The 19,417-nt window shown below is 29.0% G+C and overlaps 2 protein-coding genes and 2 long non-coding RNA genes across 4 annotated transcripts in view; 2 read left to right on the forward strand and 2 right to left on the reverse strand.

Annotated features, from left to right (window-relative positions):
* Positions 1-3,441, forward strand: LOC141450022 (uncharacterized). The gene is made up of 3 exons (XR_012455886.1): positions 1-141; positions 365-500; positions 3,347-3,441. It is a non-coding gene; the product is annotated as an uncharacterized lncRNA (long non-coding RNA).
* On the reverse strand, positions 1,752-7,541 carry LOC141450015 (protein takeout-like). The gene is made up of 6 exons (XM_074120015.1): positions 7,346-7,541; positions 5,164-5,256; positions 4,939-5,086; positions 4,705-4,838; positions 4,457-4,606; positions 1,752-3,087 (listed from the first exon to the last, which is right to left on the reverse strand). The coding sequence occupies exons 1-6, from the start codon at positions 7,410-7,412 to the stop codon at positions 2,930-2,932; spliced, it is 750 nt and encodes a 249-aa protein (XP_073976116.1). The 5' UTR covers positions 7,413-7,541; the 3' UTR covers positions 1,752-2,929.
* Positions 5,745-19,417, forward strand: part of LOC141450019 (uncharacterized) — a 19,514-nt gene continuing 5,841 nt past the window's right edge. The window contains exons 1-2 of the long non-coding RNA XR_012455882.1: positions 5,745-5,901; positions 6,077-6,254. This is a non-coding gene — a long non-coding RNA (uncharacterized lncRNA). The remainder of the gene's footprint in view (positions 5,902-6,076; positions 6,255-19,417) is intronic.
* Positions 16,637-19,417, reverse strand: part of LOC141450005 (uncharacterized) — a 12,457-nt gene continuing 9,676 nt past the window's right edge. Inside the window, exon 20 of the mRNA XM_074119989.1 lies at positions 16,637-19,144. Coding sequence (XP_073976090.1) covers positions 17,975-19,144 — 1,170 coding nt within the window. The 3' untranslated portion in view covers positions 16,637-17,974. The remainder of the gene's footprint in view (positions 19,145-19,417) is intronic.

A 19,417-nucleotide genomic window follows, 5' to 3' on the forward strand; every position in this document is an offset into this window, starting at 1 on the left:
CGTTAGGCTCACTATTAGCAGCTTACAAAATTTGAAAGTGAAAGACATTTGAATTTGTTTGACCCTGACTTTTTTAGTCAGTTGAGAAATAACGAACGACCTGTTAGTTTTCAAAGTAAAATTTAAAAAAAATTCAAACAGGTATTAACCTTCTAAGGACTGATTTATTTAAAGTTAAGCTAATTATTTAAAACTATTTGCTGACAAACAAGAGAATAGTATTACTTTTAAGTTCCATTCTTCCTTTGTACTCAAAACATCAGTAATTTAAAATTGCTTGTTTTTTAACTCACAATTAAAATCTGTATGTAACTTAAAAAGTTGATCATTGATTCTGGTAAAAATTTCAGTTTTCTTGTTGCAGATGGTGACGATGGAAGTAAGGCAAACGAATTTTTTTTCCAGAAAATGTACTATCTTAAGAATGTCTCAAGAATTTATCTTTATAGAAGCAATTAGATCATAATGAAGACTACATTCTCTAGTTAAGCATTCATATGGTAAGTTGTTATTTAAATTAAGAAATAGGCTAATAAACTTTAATTATCAACCCAGGAAATATGATTTTCACTGTTAATGCTCAACATGTAACTTAAAAGCTATAAAAAAATTTTTTTTTGCGGGGGTTTGAATTCTTATATTACTTAACATCTTCCTGATCCGTAAAAGAATTTGGTCATTCATAATTGGAAAAATTAGATTATTCATATATAAAAATATTTAAAATCAATATCTCTTTCTCGTGATTATAACTGCATGTTGTACTGGCATTTTTATGAGTCAATTTTCTGAACAGACTTATTGTTCAATGTCTATTATAAATTAATATTAACTATTTCTATACATCATCTCTGTTATTGTATAGCATTAATATTGGGTAAACAATACGTCTCTAACAGTCATTAAAAACCCTTTAGATGAATAACGGAATTTCATTTCAAATTTTGTTTGTCTTTAGAATTCCATTACAAGAGAATATATAAAAGATTTTAAGTATATTAAACATAAATTAACTAATAAAAATCAAAACCAAAACATTATTCGAACCATCTGGCGCTGTGTGTATTGATTGTGTGTTTAGGGAGTTACTTTAAGCATTTTTCATGTTACATCAGCTTGTATACAAGGTATACTGGTATAACAGCAGAAATGCCAAATGCTCTGAAGAAGTGGCTAGTCCTATTCCCTTAAATGATAAAATTAAATGTCTTATTCAAAAAAAAAATTGTTTTGAACAAATTGGATGAGTTATGCCGTCGTTACAGTACCAACTACAATAGTTGGCTGGGGCAAAAAAAAATTATACTCGGCGTTTTGGACACCAAAGGTGTTTTGTTTTGTTTTTTTTAATCAATAAATTATTATTATTTCCTTTGGAATACATGATTGTTCTCAGTTTATTTACAAAAACTAGAATCTAAATCTGAAACAACCTTAATGTAGTAAAGAGTTTCACAACTTATTATAATTTTGATTATCAAAGCGTTCCTCGAAAGCAATTGAACTTGAGATTCAATTTATTGGTAGGTGTTTGTAAAATTTTAACAAGTATTAAATATTATTCCACGGATAACTCCTTATTTGGGCAATATTACTGCTTTTGAAAGCTAAATTTGTCATTCAATACTTCTGTTTTTTAAGCTCTATGTCACAGCTTTTGATCCCAACAACCGTTTTTCATTCCTTACATTATTTTTATTTTGTTCTAGCATATTGATTTTACTAATACCATTATAAATAAGTAACACTCGCAAAAATTAATCAGATATTATTAAAAAAGAACAAAAATTATCACTACTATGAATTAACATTAATCATTTTTAGACATATAAAACCTTTTCCTGAAATAAGTAGTAAATCATTTTTCATTTAAATTATTTTTAACTTTTTTCATCTTCTATTGAATCGCTCTCCTCACAAATTTAATCTTTTTTAAATTATTGAATTAAATTTTAAACAAATTTTTACTTGCTTCTTTAGTTTCCTGAAATTACTTCAATTGAATGATTTATTTATTTATTTTTAAACAAAATTTGAACCACTTTTACTCAAATTTAATGTTTTCTCTGATGCTTTTATTGAAAGTTAATGCATTTTTGACTCAAATTAAACGTTCCTTTAGTATGAGTCTACTTTCTCTCATTAATTTTTTGAACAATGAGTAATTTATTTTATTTGAATAATATTAAATTTTTCTCAAAATAATTCATTACATTTAAAATAATTTATTAGCTTGATTTAAACTTCATGACCTAAGTTTTACTAAATATATACCATTTAAACTGTCTTTTCAACTTATTTTGAATAGTATTTTGTCAATGAGAAATAAAATAAGATGATGAAAGTTAATTCATTTTAAATTATGTAATTAATTTTAAAAACTGTTTTAGTTTGAGTGAAAAGCTTTTCGTAATGTTCAAAGCGCAATATTTATAAAAAGTATTAATTCAAAAGCCAAATTTGAAAATATTCTCAGTCACACTGAAAAATAATAAATTAGTTAAAATAAAATTATTTTTATGGAAAAAAGATAATATTGTTTAAAGTGTGGTGATAAGATGATTAAAAATGTATCACTCCAAACAATTCACCTGTTCAAAATTTCATTAATAAAATAAAAATATCAGTAAAGGTGTAATTTCAGGAAAATTGTTTCTAACATGTCAAAATAAGATATTGTTCAAAACTCATGTAATGAAATGTATTTTAATTGTTTAATTATAAATATTTATATTTTAAATGTACTTTTCAAAGAAATAATGATGGAAAAGGTAATAATTTGGTGGGGAAAATATTCAGTTTCATTGAAAAAATGAAGTCAAAAAAACTTCAATCATAGCACTGTAAGAATTCAAACCACTTGGCAATAGCAACAAAAACAAAGAAAGTTTTTTTTTTTGTTATTATTTTCAATTTTAAATTAATGTAATTATTCATTTTCTGGGTAAATTTCGTCTAATGATACTTTTTGATATAATCTGTTTGTAATTTCTTTGAAAATTTCTGATAATGCTTCTTCAAAACTTGGTTTCAATTCTTTCAACACTTCTTCCCAGTTGTCATTTAAAATTTTATTCATTCCATCACCTGTAACAAAATGAAATAAATTAGATACGTAACTGAAGAACATATTTTCTATTACAAGAAAAGAAAATTTTTGATAATTTACATAATTGAAAAAATAAATAAATGGAATTATCATTAAAAAAGTTATAAATTTTTAAAAATATAATTTAGGATTGTTCTTCAACTTCTAAAATTGTTGAATGTTTTCAATTGAACATATATATGTATATATAATGTTTAAATAAAGACGAGTTAGTGATTCTCTTTTGTGATTATCAAGGACGACAAGATTATCAAGACTGCAACTTTCATCAAAAAACAAGTTAATTTCTTTGAAAGGATTGTAACTTAAAAATAAATTAATTTAGCTATTCCTATCATGTTAATTTCTTTGAACGGATTGTAACTTTAAAAGCCAGAAAAAAAACTTTAAAAGAGATTATTTTAGCTGTAACTTCAATTTTACCAAAAAAACAAGATGTTATATCAATTTTTCGTTGATAAATATGTTTAAATTATTTAACAAAAAATTTGTGTACAACCTTAAAAGGGTTTGTATAAATGAGAGATGAATCTTGCTGATGATATGAAATAATTCTCTTATATTAAACTTTACTTTAGTAAGCCTTATAAAAAGAAGAACGTTTTGGCTAGGCAATTTAGAGCAAAGAGAAAACTAGAGAATAATCAAAGGAGTGTTTCTAGGTGTCCAGGCGGAGATACAGGGATGAAAAGGACTGAATGCTTTTACGGTGAGAAGATGAAGAAGAGCCGCCCAAGAGCGAAATGATTGAGTTATATTCAATGATGGACCAAAATCTTCTTGGCCCCTTAGCACAAGCAATTTGTAACTGATAAAAGGCCCTCTTACATGTTTCGCTTTCATAGCTTGTTTCGTTGTTATAAAAATAGCTAGCAACAAACCGGCAATAGCAAGCTGCAATTTGTAACTGATATTTAGAAACTGTTTTTATATGCTGATTTGTTTTTTCGTGAATTACTTAAACCCAATTAGACTGTTAGTTAAGTCTTTTATTCAGTAGACCAGCTATCTTTGTTAAAAAAGTGTCCTACTCCAAAACATCTCTTTGGAATTATTGAATTCCTTGGTTCTTTTTTAGGAGGAGTGGGGCTATATGTTTCCTATAATGATTTTGGTTTTCCTGAGGGTTCTTAAGTGAAAAATAAGAAGCTCTCATTAACTCCCTTTTTCTTAAAATACCAACGGAGGGCGACTATAATACTACCAACTATTAGGCAACTCTACAGAGATCTACATTACCACCAAAGACATAAAATGTACATTACAACAGATTTATTTTAGATCGAGAGTTTTATTGATTATTAGGTGAAGATCGTTTAATCTAATTACTAGATGTGATCCACTTACTTAATGCTTTTTCACCATTAAATAAATTATCTAACTGAAGAGTCATTTTTGATGGTTGAAATTTATAATCATATTTTTTCACTTCCAAAAACTGTTTACTTCGTTTTGTTTTAGTCTCTCCCGTAATAATGCTATAACCATCCACATTGTCTGTAAAATAAAAGCAACATTTTTTGTTTTTAATGATTAATCCAAGGATTATTATTCAATATTTTGTGTGATACTTAATTTCAAAAACAAAAACTCACCCAGTACAATATGAGCTTTGCCTTTACCCCTAATTGGCAACAATAATATTTTCCCATCTGTCTCATAATCACCCTCTAGAACCAATTTTTTATTCACACTGCGACATTCTAAGCGGATCTCTTTTAGATTAGTCCTGTGGAAAATTGTGAAAATTGTATCTTAAAGTACTTTTATTTTCATTAATTAGTTCCATTTGAAAATGCATTTGCGTATATATTAAATTAATTAATTACTTTTGATCCATTATTTTCACGTTTGTAACGCCATGAATTTTTAAATTTTTGAATGTTAAATCCAAACTAATTGGCCCTCTCCCTTTTCCAATGCTTAACTGTGTAATAGACAATGGCTCCAACGCTAATAATCCTAGTTTAGGTATGCCTAAATTAAAATATAAAAATTATCTTTTTATAAGAAAAAAATTATTAGTATTTATAATATATAATTTAATGTCTAACCATTCGCTAGTTTTTTAATAGCATCTTCTACAGCATTATTTAGACAAGTATCGAATAGTGGATCTGTTCTAGTGCATCTGTGAAATGTGGTCGCTGAAACATTTATTAGTTAATCCTAATTTTTTATTTATATAATCTAATTAAAAATTTATCGCTATCTTTTCTTAAAAGTTTAATAAACTACAAGTTAACACAATTGAATACTATTGTATATGGAAATTTATTGATATATTTCTCTTCTTTGTGGAAATTATGGTCGGTAAATTACACAGAGGTTTGAAACTAGTCCTGATCACAACTTGAGGGTATAAAGAGGTGAAATGCTGTAAAAAAGAAAAAGGATTTTAAAAAAAAAAGGGGAAGAATTAAAAAAAAAGTAAATTTTTTTTAAAGAATTATTAAAAGGGCAAAGGACATTGTTGTTGTTTCCTTTAAATAAGCAAAAGATATTATTAAAAAACAGAAAATGTCTGTTGCGAAATAAATCATCTTTCTCCTACTGCAATTTTCACAATATTGAGGAAACTTTTTTAAAAAAATCTGAAACGTTCAGTTCCTTTATTTCTCTCATGTGTTAAAACAGTTGTGAGTATTGAATTTGTTTATTGAAAACAGACCCTAAATGTATTGAACTTTTCAGAATTCCCTCAATTAATTTTATCAGATTTTTCGTTTAATTATTACTTATAAGTTTTTGTATTTGCACTAAATATGCCAAGTTCAAAGAAAATCTTTTGGGTACGTTTCATTAAATTCACTAAATAACTAACCGATTTTGAAAATTTACATCTCTTCATAACTCTTTAAAGCTTATAAAAATGGTACTGCATTTTTGATAACAAAATTTCAGATAGATTTTTTTTTTGCAAGTTTTAATAAAAGATTAATTAACAAAAATAATTCTTTTTTTCAGGAATTTATTCAGAATAACAATCATAATTTTAAATTATGTTTGTACGGCTACCAGGATGCGATTAAGAAGTACCAGACGAACGTTCATCGGACCTTATATTTTGCTCTAGCTGTAAGAAAGATAGCAAGCTTGGATTTGACAGATATCGTGTAGTCCACGAAGTAGGAATTGGCAACAGGTAAGATATTTGCACTTTCATGCATTACTTAAATGTTTAAATGTGGGTAGTGTAATTTAAATTCCCTAACTAAATACAGAAATTTTAATACAGTTTAGTTCTTCTTAATTCTGTCATAACGTAAAAACACATTCAAATAAGATTCACCACCGAAATTAGCAGTGAAACAATATACTGTATCTTTAATTATTTTTTGAAATATATTATTTATTTTTTAGTTATTCAAAAAAATTTTTCCAATATATTAAAATTAATATTAATCATTACCCAAATTTGGAAATAAATACATTCTGTAGAGGAACATAAATACAAGAAATATACGTTAAGTTTTACAAACAGAAGTTATTCTAAGAGCGATGTTTCTATAATTCGTGTGAAATATTACAATTAAAAAATTACAAATTTCAATCGTATAAGAATTTAATAGATTTTTGTTCAATTTAAGTAAAAATATTTACTTATATTAAGACATCTTTATATGTAATTTTTTGTGTGTAAGAGAATTGCATAATATCACTTTCTACTCTTCATCCAATATATGAAGTTTAATTTTTATGGTGTTTTTAGGTTTTGAAAAATATCGGTTTGGTCAGAATTCTCAATATGTTTACATTATTCTATTTATAGATTATTTTTTTTCTAAAATTTATATTTGGTACTTTCTAGAAAGCATGTTTTTTGCTTCTTTGATGAATAGGTTGTTTAAAGTATGATTATATGTGTTTTTCCCCTCACTATTAAAAGAATATTAAAGAAAAATATATTTTTAAAAAAAATTCTAAAACTTTTTGAAGTAAATTTACGATGATTGTTAATTTGTACTTTTTAATTGGTGGGTACTAGTACCATGTACTAGTTTTACTTTTATAAACGCGACCTAGGAGTGGATTTCTTAATCCAGGAAGTGGCGAAATATTTAATTAATAGAAATACAATTTTAACAAAAAAATTACAAAGTTTTGTATAAATGAAAATTTAGAAAATAATAAATAGTCTCATGCATATAAAACTTAAATAAGGTAAAATAGATTGATCATAATAAAAAAAATTAATTAATAATAAAATACAAATAAAAATCTATGTAAAATTACGCAATTTAGCTCCATAATATGAAGATGGCAGCAGAAAAATGATCGCAAAATAAATCACAGATAACATTTTTTTAGCATTTAATAAAAAACTTGTATTATTAATATCTTTATCGTTAAACTTATCTTCAACTTTACTTGGCAGCACCAATCTAGACACATGGGGTCAAACGCACAAACTGAAAGACTTCCACATTAGTCTACAACTTGTTGTACTGCATCCCCCTTTCTATTTGATCCAAATATATAATGAATTTCATGTTACCTCTTTTTTACTTTATAAGAAGCAATTTTCATGAAATCAGAAATTTTCCAAATCAAGTTCCTAAATGTACTAATTTTTTTTTTATTTAAATTTGCACAAATTTTGAAAAAAATACTTATTTTCATTCTTCACTTTTAGCCTATATTTTTATTTAAGCAAGATATGAAATCTAATCCTTATTTTAAGACCTTGGCACAGATAAATGCTATCTTCGGAAGAGTACGTTAAGAGTAGTTTCTACTTAATTTAAAGTGGAATATTCACCCCCACTTTCCGAACCAGGTAAAATAACCAAGTCGCTAATATTAAGTACGAGTAGTCCTGGTTCATCTAGAGCCAAAGAGACCATTCACCCTTCTGCATCACCCTGCTTTATTAGGATATCGAGAAACATCAGAATCTGGGCGCCTCTAGGCATGAAATAACTACCCCAGGTTCTGGGTGAAGATTTCAAAACAAAGAGCCAGTAATCAGGGATATACTTTATCCTAGATAATCCGAGGATGGTTCCCTTCGCTCATCTTTCATCGTAGGTAGGAGAGTGTAGGATTGAGGTTTTCCTCAACCTTGGCTGTAGGACAAGTGTTTTCTAATTTCTATTAACCAGCTCCTGCGAACAGTTCCTCACAGCCTCACAATATAATATCAGAATAAAATTTATTTCCGAAATTTCAAGTTTGCAGGCAACTGCGCATAAGCCCTATCTTTATGCACAGTTTGTGTGAGAACGCAAAAAAAAAAACACCGTGAGTTGGTAAACAAAATTGAATACTTTTATATTCCGAACTTGAAATTATTAATTATAGTTTCTATAAAACCATTTTTTTCTTAATACATAATTGCCAACCAGAGAAACATTATCAATTATTTTTCAAGGTCTAGGTAAAACAAAAATTAGGCTCAAAGGATCCGACACTCTTATATTTGTTTATTTGTACCACTGTTTTGATACTTATTTCTAAATAATATTAAACGTGATTTCCTTTAAGCAGACTATTGCTGCCATTCTGAGCGGCCTGCGGCACTCTTTTTGACAAATGACTATAGCAATTCAATACATTTTTTTAAAGATATTTTTTGTGATTCTATCAAGAGCCAAGTATTACTTATTAATAGGTGGGGCAAACTCCCCTCCTTATGAGGCACGGCGTTGAGACTTTTAAAGTGCAAATCTGTACAAAATTTCGATTCGAATGACACTTCATTCATGAAAATCGGTTCACGTGTCGATAATTTGAAACGATTGCTATACTTCCCCTTAACAAGTGTAAGAGCAGATCGCCGCTTTAATGTTACATAGGGGAGCCCTAACTCTATCATCCTACCAAAATTTTATCAAAATCGGGGCAAGATTTACAGAGTAATTAGTAATAATAATTTTGGAGGGGGCCTTACATAAAAGGGGGTAACTCCTCTCCCATTCGATGTACAGCGTCGAGACCCCCAAAAGGCACATCTACATAAAATTCCGAATCGAATGACACCTCATTCATGAAAATCGGTTCGCGCGTTTAGGCGCTACGTTGTTTACAAAAAAGGTAACAACAACAACAACAACAACAAGAAGAAGAAGAAGAACAAGAACATTTTTTGAAAAAGTCGTTTTTGCTCATTTTTGGCAACTTTTTTCTCGAAACCTATTAGATATGGGTTGTTGCAAAAAAATTGCAGTCATAAAGGAGGGTTTGCCCTATATTTTAAAGAAAATTTGGGAATTTTATCTTTTATAGAAAAAGAGAAAAAGAGAGTTTTTCAACGTTACGCTTTTTCGTGCACTTTTTGACGATCAACCCTTATACAACTGTCCTACCGAACAGTTTTAATCTTCTTTTTTTAAATTAAAACTGTGTCAATGATATTTTTATTGAATATTCATTCAAACAGCTTATTTTATGCACTTGAAATTTCATTTAAACATGAAATGGTGTCAAATTTTGTTTTTACCTGTTTTGTTTTCGGTTTCTTTATTATTAAAAAAATATGAAGTAATTAAAATATATATATAATAAAAAGAAATAAAACATGAATGGAAAATACGAAGATGAATCCATTAAATAATTACTGCAATATAGAGAGTGTACATTGTTATATAAGCCAATGTGTAGAATTCGCAGTTGTATAATATGCAAGTTTCGTTGAACAGGTTTGTTAGCTGATTAATCACTATTGATCCTTAGTAGAATGCTCTGATGCTGTAAAATTAAAAAAAAATACTTCCGTCTTAAAATAAATATAAGAACCTTCAAATGATAAATTAAAAACAAGTCAGTTAGTACAATTTTAAAATTGATTAATTACTTTATAATTACCAAAGTAAAATATAAAGTAATGTTGATTTCCTCCTTTGAAAGCTGTAACTAAAATCCTTGTAGCTGTTCTCTAAAAAATGTTTCTGTAAAACAGGTTTCAAGGAAAGAATAGAACAGATTATTAAAAGTCATCACCGCGACCTAGTAATCTGATCGAGAGATCATTGATGGGACCCTTAACAATTTTTTTTTTTTTTTTTTCTAAGGGACTTCTCAAGTCCATTTCCCGCAACTCAATTTGGAAACTGTCGCAAATTTTGCACGTTGAGCACACAATGAAAGTAAAAAAGAAATCAGACATAGTAGTTTTGAATTACCACTTCATTTGATTATTGGCGTCCAATTGTGCGGTCACACCCATTGTCATTAGAGTGCCGCCCAAAAAAGGGGGTGTCTGCTCTTAGTTTACAAGTGATTTGCATACAATTTATAGCCAGATATGTTAAGGATAATTTTTATTTGTGATTTGCATCAATGAACTCCGTTATTTTCGTTTCGTAATTATTCAACCTGAATTGATTCAACCCTTAACTCATTACGGCCAAATAAGAAGGCCCCAGTCTGATTATACAGATTGACTGAGGTTTGCGGGAAGATGGAAGAGGTGGTACGTCCATTCTTTTTAAATATCACTATATGTAATAACAAAGCCCTTTCATGGTGATAAGTGACGGCTCAACTAAAACGTTTGGTGGAGAAAGAGAGACTCACTAGATAGGAATGTCTATTCTAAGTAGTAGTAAAGATAATTACTCTAAGAATGAGACACGTCTCGGTTGCAGTAAAGAAAGAGGATGTGACAAAAGAAATGAAGGGTAAAGGCTTGAGAAAAGAGATTTGTGTTAACAACTAGCAAGATGGATCGAAAGCAAAGAGAAAAGTACCCATAATTATGTAAATATAAGTTTACAAGAAATATTGATGTATCAAGTATTAATTAGGCTCATGCGCTTATTAAACAAAAACAAAACAAAAAAAAATATCAATTTTATTTGCGCTCTTAGGAGGTTATCAATTTACGTTCCGTACGCACACCCTTGAAAACGGATTTAAAGATTACTCAATATGTGGGAGAGAAAAATCCTCCGAAAGGTATGTGCACCGATTAAGGTTGATAGCTTCTGGAAAAGGGAGATTAATGCCAAACTTACGAGACTGTAATATAGCACAGCCAAATCAAGATGGCCTTAGATAGCCAGACCATTTAAAGAGAATGTCATGTGCACGTAGCTCCAGGAGGCGAAAAGATAGAAAAAGAAGCATAAGACCGTAATAGATGGATGGATTATGCAGAAGTTGATTCCGAAAAACCATATGGTAGAAGGTGTGTTTGTTCATAAGAATACATGAAATCATTTTGCAATGAATTCCACTTTCATCATATACCACAATTTTTGAAACAAATAACAAACTTCTTTAAGAGAGTTTATTAAGTGATAATTGTAGTAACTTTAAAAAAAAAAAAAGTGCACACGAAAGCAATTTTCTCTTTAACGAGTAATGAGAGAAATTGAAAAAGTACTGTCTTAAAGAGAAATGAAGTATGTTTTTAAAAAAAAACGGTGTAAAAGTAAAAAAAATCATTGGAAATTACTTCTTTTTTGTAATTAACTTTAATTAATAAAATAATATCAACTAAATGAGAAAAGAGGAAATCATTACACATTAAATTTTTAATGTAAATATAATTACAGTAACAGAATTGAAATAAATATTTCTCTGAACAAAATGTCTTTAACATTAAGAAACTGCTTATTTGGGTGAGCTTATTTGGCTGAACATATCACAGAACCGTTACCTAAGGCTGTTTTTAAATTTGTATCTAAAGCACTCTGAATTTGGCCTTTTATTACTGTTTCCGTGTAATAAATCAATGTGTTAGTCACACTTGCAATAATATAACTTCCAACCGAACTCATTCCCTCATAGTTTACTGTAATACCTTGAAATTCATTAATTGTTACATTTTCTATTCTAACTACACAAGTTGAATCCATTCCTACACGTAACGTGATAGTTAAACTATTGTTTGCAATATTTATAGTAAAACTTCCAGAAATTAGATAAGAAACCGTCACATTCTTATAACCGACTTCCATTTGCTGAAATCTCATTGGAACTTCAATTAAAGCTGAATTTGAATCTACAATGGTGACTTTTATTTTCGCACTTTTTTCTAACGATGATAAAGATCTGAAGTACCCACCTGTGGCTGATATACTGTAAAATCGACCTGGAGAATCTATATCAGGTAGAGGTATTTCATTTCCTACACCCGTAGTTCTGGCTATAAGTTTGTATTGTAGAAGTAGTAGATCTACCCCAACATTTGCCGATGTTTCCATTGTGAATCTTTTCAGTTCAGAAACTGCGTATCTGGTACCAGTTATAACTGATACAACGGTATTCTTCACAATACTTATCATATTGGTCATATAATGGCCTAAGGTTCCTTCCGTAAATGTTGGTAAAGATTGAGCTTGTTTTGTGCTTTTGTCTTGTAACTCTTTTCGCTTCTCTTCCAATTGTTCATTGGTTCTTGAATAGACTTCAGGAAATACATTACTAGAAGATGGAATGAAATAGCTAAACCAATTTGCTTCTGCTAAATTCACATAAACTAATGTAAAACTTAATAAAATGATGAATTTCATTATAATTAAAAAAAAAAAAAAACTTAGAAAAATAAGCTTTTAAAAAGCGCACTAGATTCAAACAAATATTGTTCAAAATGAAATAAGAACGTCTACTTTAATGTGAAATAAAATTTACCTATAAATTACTACCTAACGATTCAGCTTAATGTAGTCTATTTACTCAGTTGTTTCTGAAAGATTTTATTTAAATATTTGTAAAAATAATAAAATTTAAAAAATATGATGTGAACACAGCAATTAACGTTATAAAGATTTGTTTTCCAACTACTTGCTACGTGAAAAAATAAAAATAAAAAAATTATTCGGCAAACAGGAACTTTCGCTTCCAACGATTTCCTTAAACTTGAAACTTTCCTACAAATTAATATAACTACGTGATGAGGTTGCTCATTATGACACTTTTGCTTAACTCACCTCTTTCCCTGAACTGTCTTGTGAAGCATTTTTCTTGCAAAATTAGGGTATATCGTCATTAGCTGAGTTCAAAAGTAGACTTATTACTTTAATTTGAATCTTTTCCGAGTGAAATGGGCGCAGCCAATGCCCCATTAGAAATTTTATTGTTCTGACACTTACAATATGTTACATCAAGACATGTTAAAGCGCTGCTATAATTATTTGTAGAAAATTGATTGAGTGAAATTGCGTTTTGTAAATAATAATTATCTGAATTCCTAAATTTAAGTTGATTGAGTAGTTATTAAAAGAAAATCTACTCTTTATCTACTATTTATGTGAGTACATGTAATGCTGTCTAGAATGAGTATGCAACAGCTTTATGAGGAAAAGTTAAAAGATTAGGGAAGGAGTTAAGATGGTATGGATGGATACCATAGAAAGAATCTTCGGATATTGTTCAGAGAAGGAAGAAACTGCATTCCCCAGAAATTGCCAGAAGAGGAGATGACTGCTTGAGCTTGAAAACTGTTAAGGTACCTTTTTTTTGAGAGAGTTGTCTTGAATGGTAACCCGGAGCGGAAAAATCGAAAGTAAAGTTCTGTGTTTTTGAAAATTTATGGAAACGTTTCGATAAACATGTCACACTTAATGCACAGTAATAAATAAAGCTGCTAAATAAAATATAACCCGTTGCCTACACGTTGAGAAATTAAAATAAATACAAATTTAATTAACATTATTATTTCTTTTATTTTTAATTAATAATAAAAAAAAAAACTTTGTGAAATGAATTAGATGAAAGACAAAAATTGCTAATATTCAGCTATTTAGGTCCTTAATCTAAATTTGACTGGAAAAACTCAATGAATAGTTTTGACAAAAGTTCAGAAGAGAACGTGTTGAAATTTTTACTTTGTGCCCTGACTTTTGGTCGAAATCGGTACTATCGAATAAGCACTACTAAAAATACTTACAAATATTATGTAAATTGATTTTTAATTCTTTAATAAAAGTTGCATGTATTGTTTAGTGTGAATTAAGCCACACTTAAAATGTAATTATTACCTTACACATGTATTTAATTTGAAGTTACGCTAACTTTTGTTGTATTTTAATATATTAGGCTTCTTTTTCTTGAAAAATAATTTTTGGGGAATCTAAGTGCTCGAATTATTTTTGATATGTAAGGAAAGGGGTTGTTTGTATAAGTTCTTAGAGGAAATTAGTCTGATAATAGCTACCTCATTTCGAAACCTTATTTAAAAATATGGCTAGAAAATTTCCAACCAACTATAATTATGTGATTGTTTAATTTTTGTAACTTTTTTTAGAATTAGAATTATTTTGAATTTATTTTATGATCATCGTACAATAATTGAATACCTAATAGATATTCTAATTAAAAAAAAAACACTAACTCCAAAACAGTTTAAAATATTATTCAAAAGTGACACAAAAAATTTAAACTAAAAACATTGCAACATTCAAGATAAAACCTCTCTACAGATTCATCTTTCGTTGTAATCTGCATTCTCTAATTCTAATTTTATCAGAGGCAACATTCCTCACTGGTTATTTCGAAATAAGTGGTGAAGCTAGATTTAGTAGACCCCACTTTGTTATTTTCTATCAATTATTTCCTATTTTTAAAAAGCAATATAATATTGATTTCGTATTAACAAACTAAATTTCTTTTTAATGTTTTTTTAATTATTTATAGAACAGTTTATAGAAGTTTAACTATTTATCATTTATTCAAAATTTATGTAGGAAAAACTGGTTAATTAATTTAAAGTGGTTTTATTTTTAGCTGCTTTAAATAAAAGTTAACATTAATTAATAAAGTTAATAGTAAAATTAACTAAACATAGAATTTCAAATATGCAGTAACTTATGTCTACTGGTACTAGATTATAAATTCTAGAAAGCGGAAAAAGTTAATTTCATAAATTGATAATTTTTTTATTTATTTAATATCTTAATACCTACCTTTCAGGCGGCCTTGCGTCTAACTACGTTCAAGTGCCGTAGACAGAGGCAAAAAGTAAAAATACTTTACATTATTTTTATTAAACATTAGATAAAGTCCATGACCTAGAAGGGGAATCGAATCCAGTACCACCAAAATACAACATTAGATAAAATCCATGACCTAGAAGGGGAATCGAATCCAGTACCACCAAAATACAACTAGATTTGTGATTCCTCCAACCGCTCGGCCACTGCGGCGCCTTAACTCAGTAAATAACTCTTCGAGTTTTTGTGTTAACACATAGCGGAAAAAAAGAAGAAGTATAAATTAGATATTTGTTATAAAGCAGTGTTCTGCAAAACTGGTAATCAAATTCTTGGTTGAAAGTGTAGCGCCGATTTTAAAATAATTATTTAAAAAAAAAAAAAAATCTCGTCAATGTATGTAAATATCAGAAAACGACCACTTAATTTCTTGTGCGTCAAAGGAGAGATTTCCGAAGCAATATAACATTTCTGCTTTAGTCGAATAGCAAAACATGGTAAAAATGAAGTGTTTTAGTATATGAAAATTTCTTCCTGAATTAGTGAAAATGAATGTTCTTGTAATACGCTTACAAAACAGCGATGCGCCAGACGCATCAATTCAAATCTATATATATAAAAATGAATGTGTGTCTGTTTGTTTGTACGCGATAGATTCAAAAACCATACATCCAATCGCAGTGAAAATTTGGGAAATTATTAGGTATATCCCCGGGTAGGTTTTTGCAATTTTTTTTAAAAATCAGAGTTGGGGTTCTAGGTGCTCCCGAACAAATATCCCAAAAATATCAAAATAACATTTAATTAGTAATATTTGTTAAAAGTGTAACCATGAAAAACAGTTTTTTGTAATTATTAATACGAGAATAAATTATACCGAAGATGGTGGAAAATCCATTAAACTAAAAGAACTCAACAATACTATTGATGTTGATAATCGTTGGGTAGTACCATATTCTCCATTACTACTAAAAACGTATAACGCACACATAAATGCTGAGTACTGCAATTCAATGAAAGCGATAAAATATATTTGCAAATATATGAACAAAGGAAGCGATATGGCAGTGTTTGGAATGGAAAATACAACTGCATCTAACGATGAAGTCACCCAATATCAACTGGGACGCTACATAAGTAGCAATGAGGCCGTATGGCGTATTTTATCATTTTCCATTCATGAGCGATATCCAACGGTTGTTCATTTAGCAGAAAATGGACATCGTGTGCACTTTACATCAGAAAATGTACGTGCAAGAGCAATGTCACCACCTCCAACAACATTAACTGAATTTTTCACATTATGTAGAAATGCTACCTTTGCAAGGACACTACTGTACTCTGAAGTAGGGATAATTTTATTGTTAATTTTCATTTCGATGTATTGTATACATTTGATCATTAATAAATTATGTTTGAGGTATCAAAACTGCCTTTTTGTTAAACACAGCAACGTGTGAACGGGTACAGCTAGTTAAATATAAAAGTTGGTGTGTCATGGTTGGAAAAAATTACTATTTAACTTTCATTATTTTTTTTTTTGACTTTCTTCGTAGCTACCACCTTCATTTACAGTCCACGTTAATTACAATTCTAAACTATTGGTCTACCAAACACTCAAGGTAAAATAAGCAGATAAATAAAATGCTTAACTTTTAAGAAAATATATTTCGCAGTTCATTTTTTTTTTGACAAATTTTTCAACTTTGTTTTTGTCATCCTTTTTGTTTTGTTTTTTCTTTCCACAGTTGTTGCACAGTATCATCTGTACTTACAAAGTAATGTCAACTATCACGAAGTGATATATATTTATTTTTTTTTAAATATAATTTAATAAAGAAATAATAATAAAACAACATACATTATTTAAAAAAAAAAATGTAATAGTCATAAAGCAATAATAATAAAATCATTAATAATCTTGATATAATATAGATCACATCAACATTTTATAGGAAAGTATTATTAATTACAATAATTTACATTACTAATGAAACAAAAACGAAACATTTTTATTATTTTTTATTTGATAAATATTATAAAAAAAATCATAATTGAGTTCTTTAAAATAGGTTTTAAAAAAAATTGATTATAGTTTTTTTAAATTGTTAAAGAGCAAAATTGAAGATACCAACCAGCTGGGACTACATAAATAGGAATGTATTAAATGCGATATACTAAAAATTGGAAAAAAAAAAAAATCCTGTTAAGGCATGACAAATGTAACATATTTAATATATTTATTAAACTATTTAAAAATAGACATAAACAGAAAAAACTAACCTACGGTAGGACTTTTTTTTTCAAGTTTTAGTGAAAAATAGTAATTTTTATTAATTTTTTTTATATAAAGGCATTTATTTCTTTTTTCTTAATTATAAATTTAATCAATATAAAACTTTTTTCTTTAATTATATTTACAAATTTGTTTTATTTTTAAGAATTGATTTTTCTTTTCTTTTTATAATAGTGTTCCCTATCTTAATATATAATAATGTTATCTCACATTACACGGATAAATATTTAAATAATATGCGATTTAATCATCTGAAAAAAACAAAAAAAAAAATGTAGGCTCGTGCTACTCGCGAAACTAACTAAACATTCGTGCGAAGGGAAAGAGAAAAATCAAAACAATCCAAAAAAAACTGAGGCTTTGACTTTATAAACTGTAAAATCTGTGCAATTAAAACAAATTATTTGATAATAACTGACTAATTGCAATTAGGTATAAATATGGACTGCATAAAGAAATGTTTTAATCCATTCTTTACTTTTTTTTTTTATTCTGCGTATGTTATGTATTTTTCTTTAAGAAAAATCCATGTACAGATGAGATCTTATAAAGATGAACATCGATAATTCCGGATCTATGGAAGTTATTTTTATCATAATGGAATGTTCTTTTTTTCTATAATGGCTAGTAACAATTTCTATTGTTACCAAAATACGATCAGCCAGTCTTTTTTTTACTTGTTCTATATCCTTAGATGTCAATTGGTTTGGAGCTTGATCCATCATCGGAAAGGTCAACTTGTACAACTTCAACCATATTGTCTTCGCACATATATGCCTCAATAGCTTTTACTTCTTTCTGATCTTCTGTTATAGATCTTGCTCCTTCTTCATCATCTACTTCCTCTTCAACATCGCCATCATCGTTTTCATCTTCCTCTTCTACTTCCATTTCTTCACCTTCTTCTCCATCATTTTCGCCATCCTCAATGTCACCGTCATCCACTTCGCCATCTTCTTCTCCTTCAGCATCTTCTGCTTCAGCTTCTTCAGTTTCAACCTCATTTTCCCCATCCATTTCTTCACCGTCCCCATCCATTTCTTCTCCATCACCATCCAATTCTTCTCCATCCACATCCACTTCTTCACCATCCCCATCCATTTCTTCTCCATCACCATCCACTTCTTCTCCATCACCATCCACTTCTTCACCATCCCCATCCACGTCTTCACCGTCCCCATCAACTTCTTCACCGTCTCCATCAACTTCTTCGTCTTCATCTACGTCGGCTACCTCATCTTCAACAACTTCGTCATCTTCAACATCTTCATTTTCTTCATCCTCCTCTTCCTCTTCGTCGCCAGATTTAGTTTCATCAATTTCCTCGGTTTCACCTTCAAGAGATGATTCTACATCTTTAGATTTATCATCAATATCAGAATTATCTTCTTCGTCCTCATCTTCTTCAACTTCTTCTTCTGCGTCTACTTCTTCTTCAGCGTCTACTTCTTCCTCGTCCTCATCAACTTCTTCTTCATCATCATTTTCACCGTCTTCTTCTTCTTCAGCGGATACCATCAGATCAGAAGTTTCAGAAAGTTGTTGCCTACCTTTTGCCTTACATATTCTATTATGTTCTGTTAACTGGGAGTAGGTTGAAAATTGAGCTTTACAATCAACACATACAAATTCAGCGCCTTGATGACGTTGCAATTTATGCGAAGAGAGAGCATCAGCTGAAGAACACACTTCACCACATTGGCCGCACTTGAATCGATCAGAATGTTCATGTATACGTCTATGGTTGGCCAGTCCTATTCCAGAAGCGAACACCAGTGAACATATTTCACAAGAAAAGAAAGGCAATTTTTCTGTTCCTTTGGGTGGTAGAGGTGGTTTCCGTATCTTTTCTTGAACCATCTAAAAAAATTAAATAATATTAAAGATAATTAAAATTTAGAGAAATATGTAAATCATATTATTTCATTTGACCATGAAACTTCTCTATAACACATAATCGGGATTACTGTCTATTTTCGCAATGCGGGGAACAAATTAAGTACTTTAAGTGCCACTATTACTTTCTTTCTGTTATATAAGGAAATATTTTATTTGAGTCAGCCATGTCTTTACTTTACAGTTGGAACATTTTTAAGTTTTATGAAATACGGGTTTGGAAAAATTAATTTTAAA

This window comes from Rhodnius prolixus, unplaced genomic scaffold (genome assembly GCF_049639745.1).
Source record: "Rhodnius prolixus isolate KJV_2025 unplaced genomic scaffold, Rpr scaffold_2, whole genome shotgun sequence".
Taxonomy (NCBI): domain Eukaryota; kingdom Metazoa; phylum Arthropoda; class Insecta; order Hemiptera; family Reduviidae; genus Rhodnius; species Rhodnius prolixus.

Coding starts and splice junctions, on each gene's coding strand:
- LOC141450015 (XM_074120015.1), bottom strand. CDS start 7,412: ATGTTATCTGTGATTTATTTTGCGATCATTTTTCTGCTGCCATCTTCA. Junction 5,257..7,345: donor ATATTATGGAGCTAAATTGC/GTAATTTTACAT, acceptor TAAATGTTTCAG/CGACCACATTTCACAGATGC. Junction 3,088..4,456: donor TAATGGTGAAAAAGCATTAA/GTAAGTGGATCA, acceptor ATTTTGTTACAG/GTGATGGAATGAATAAAATT.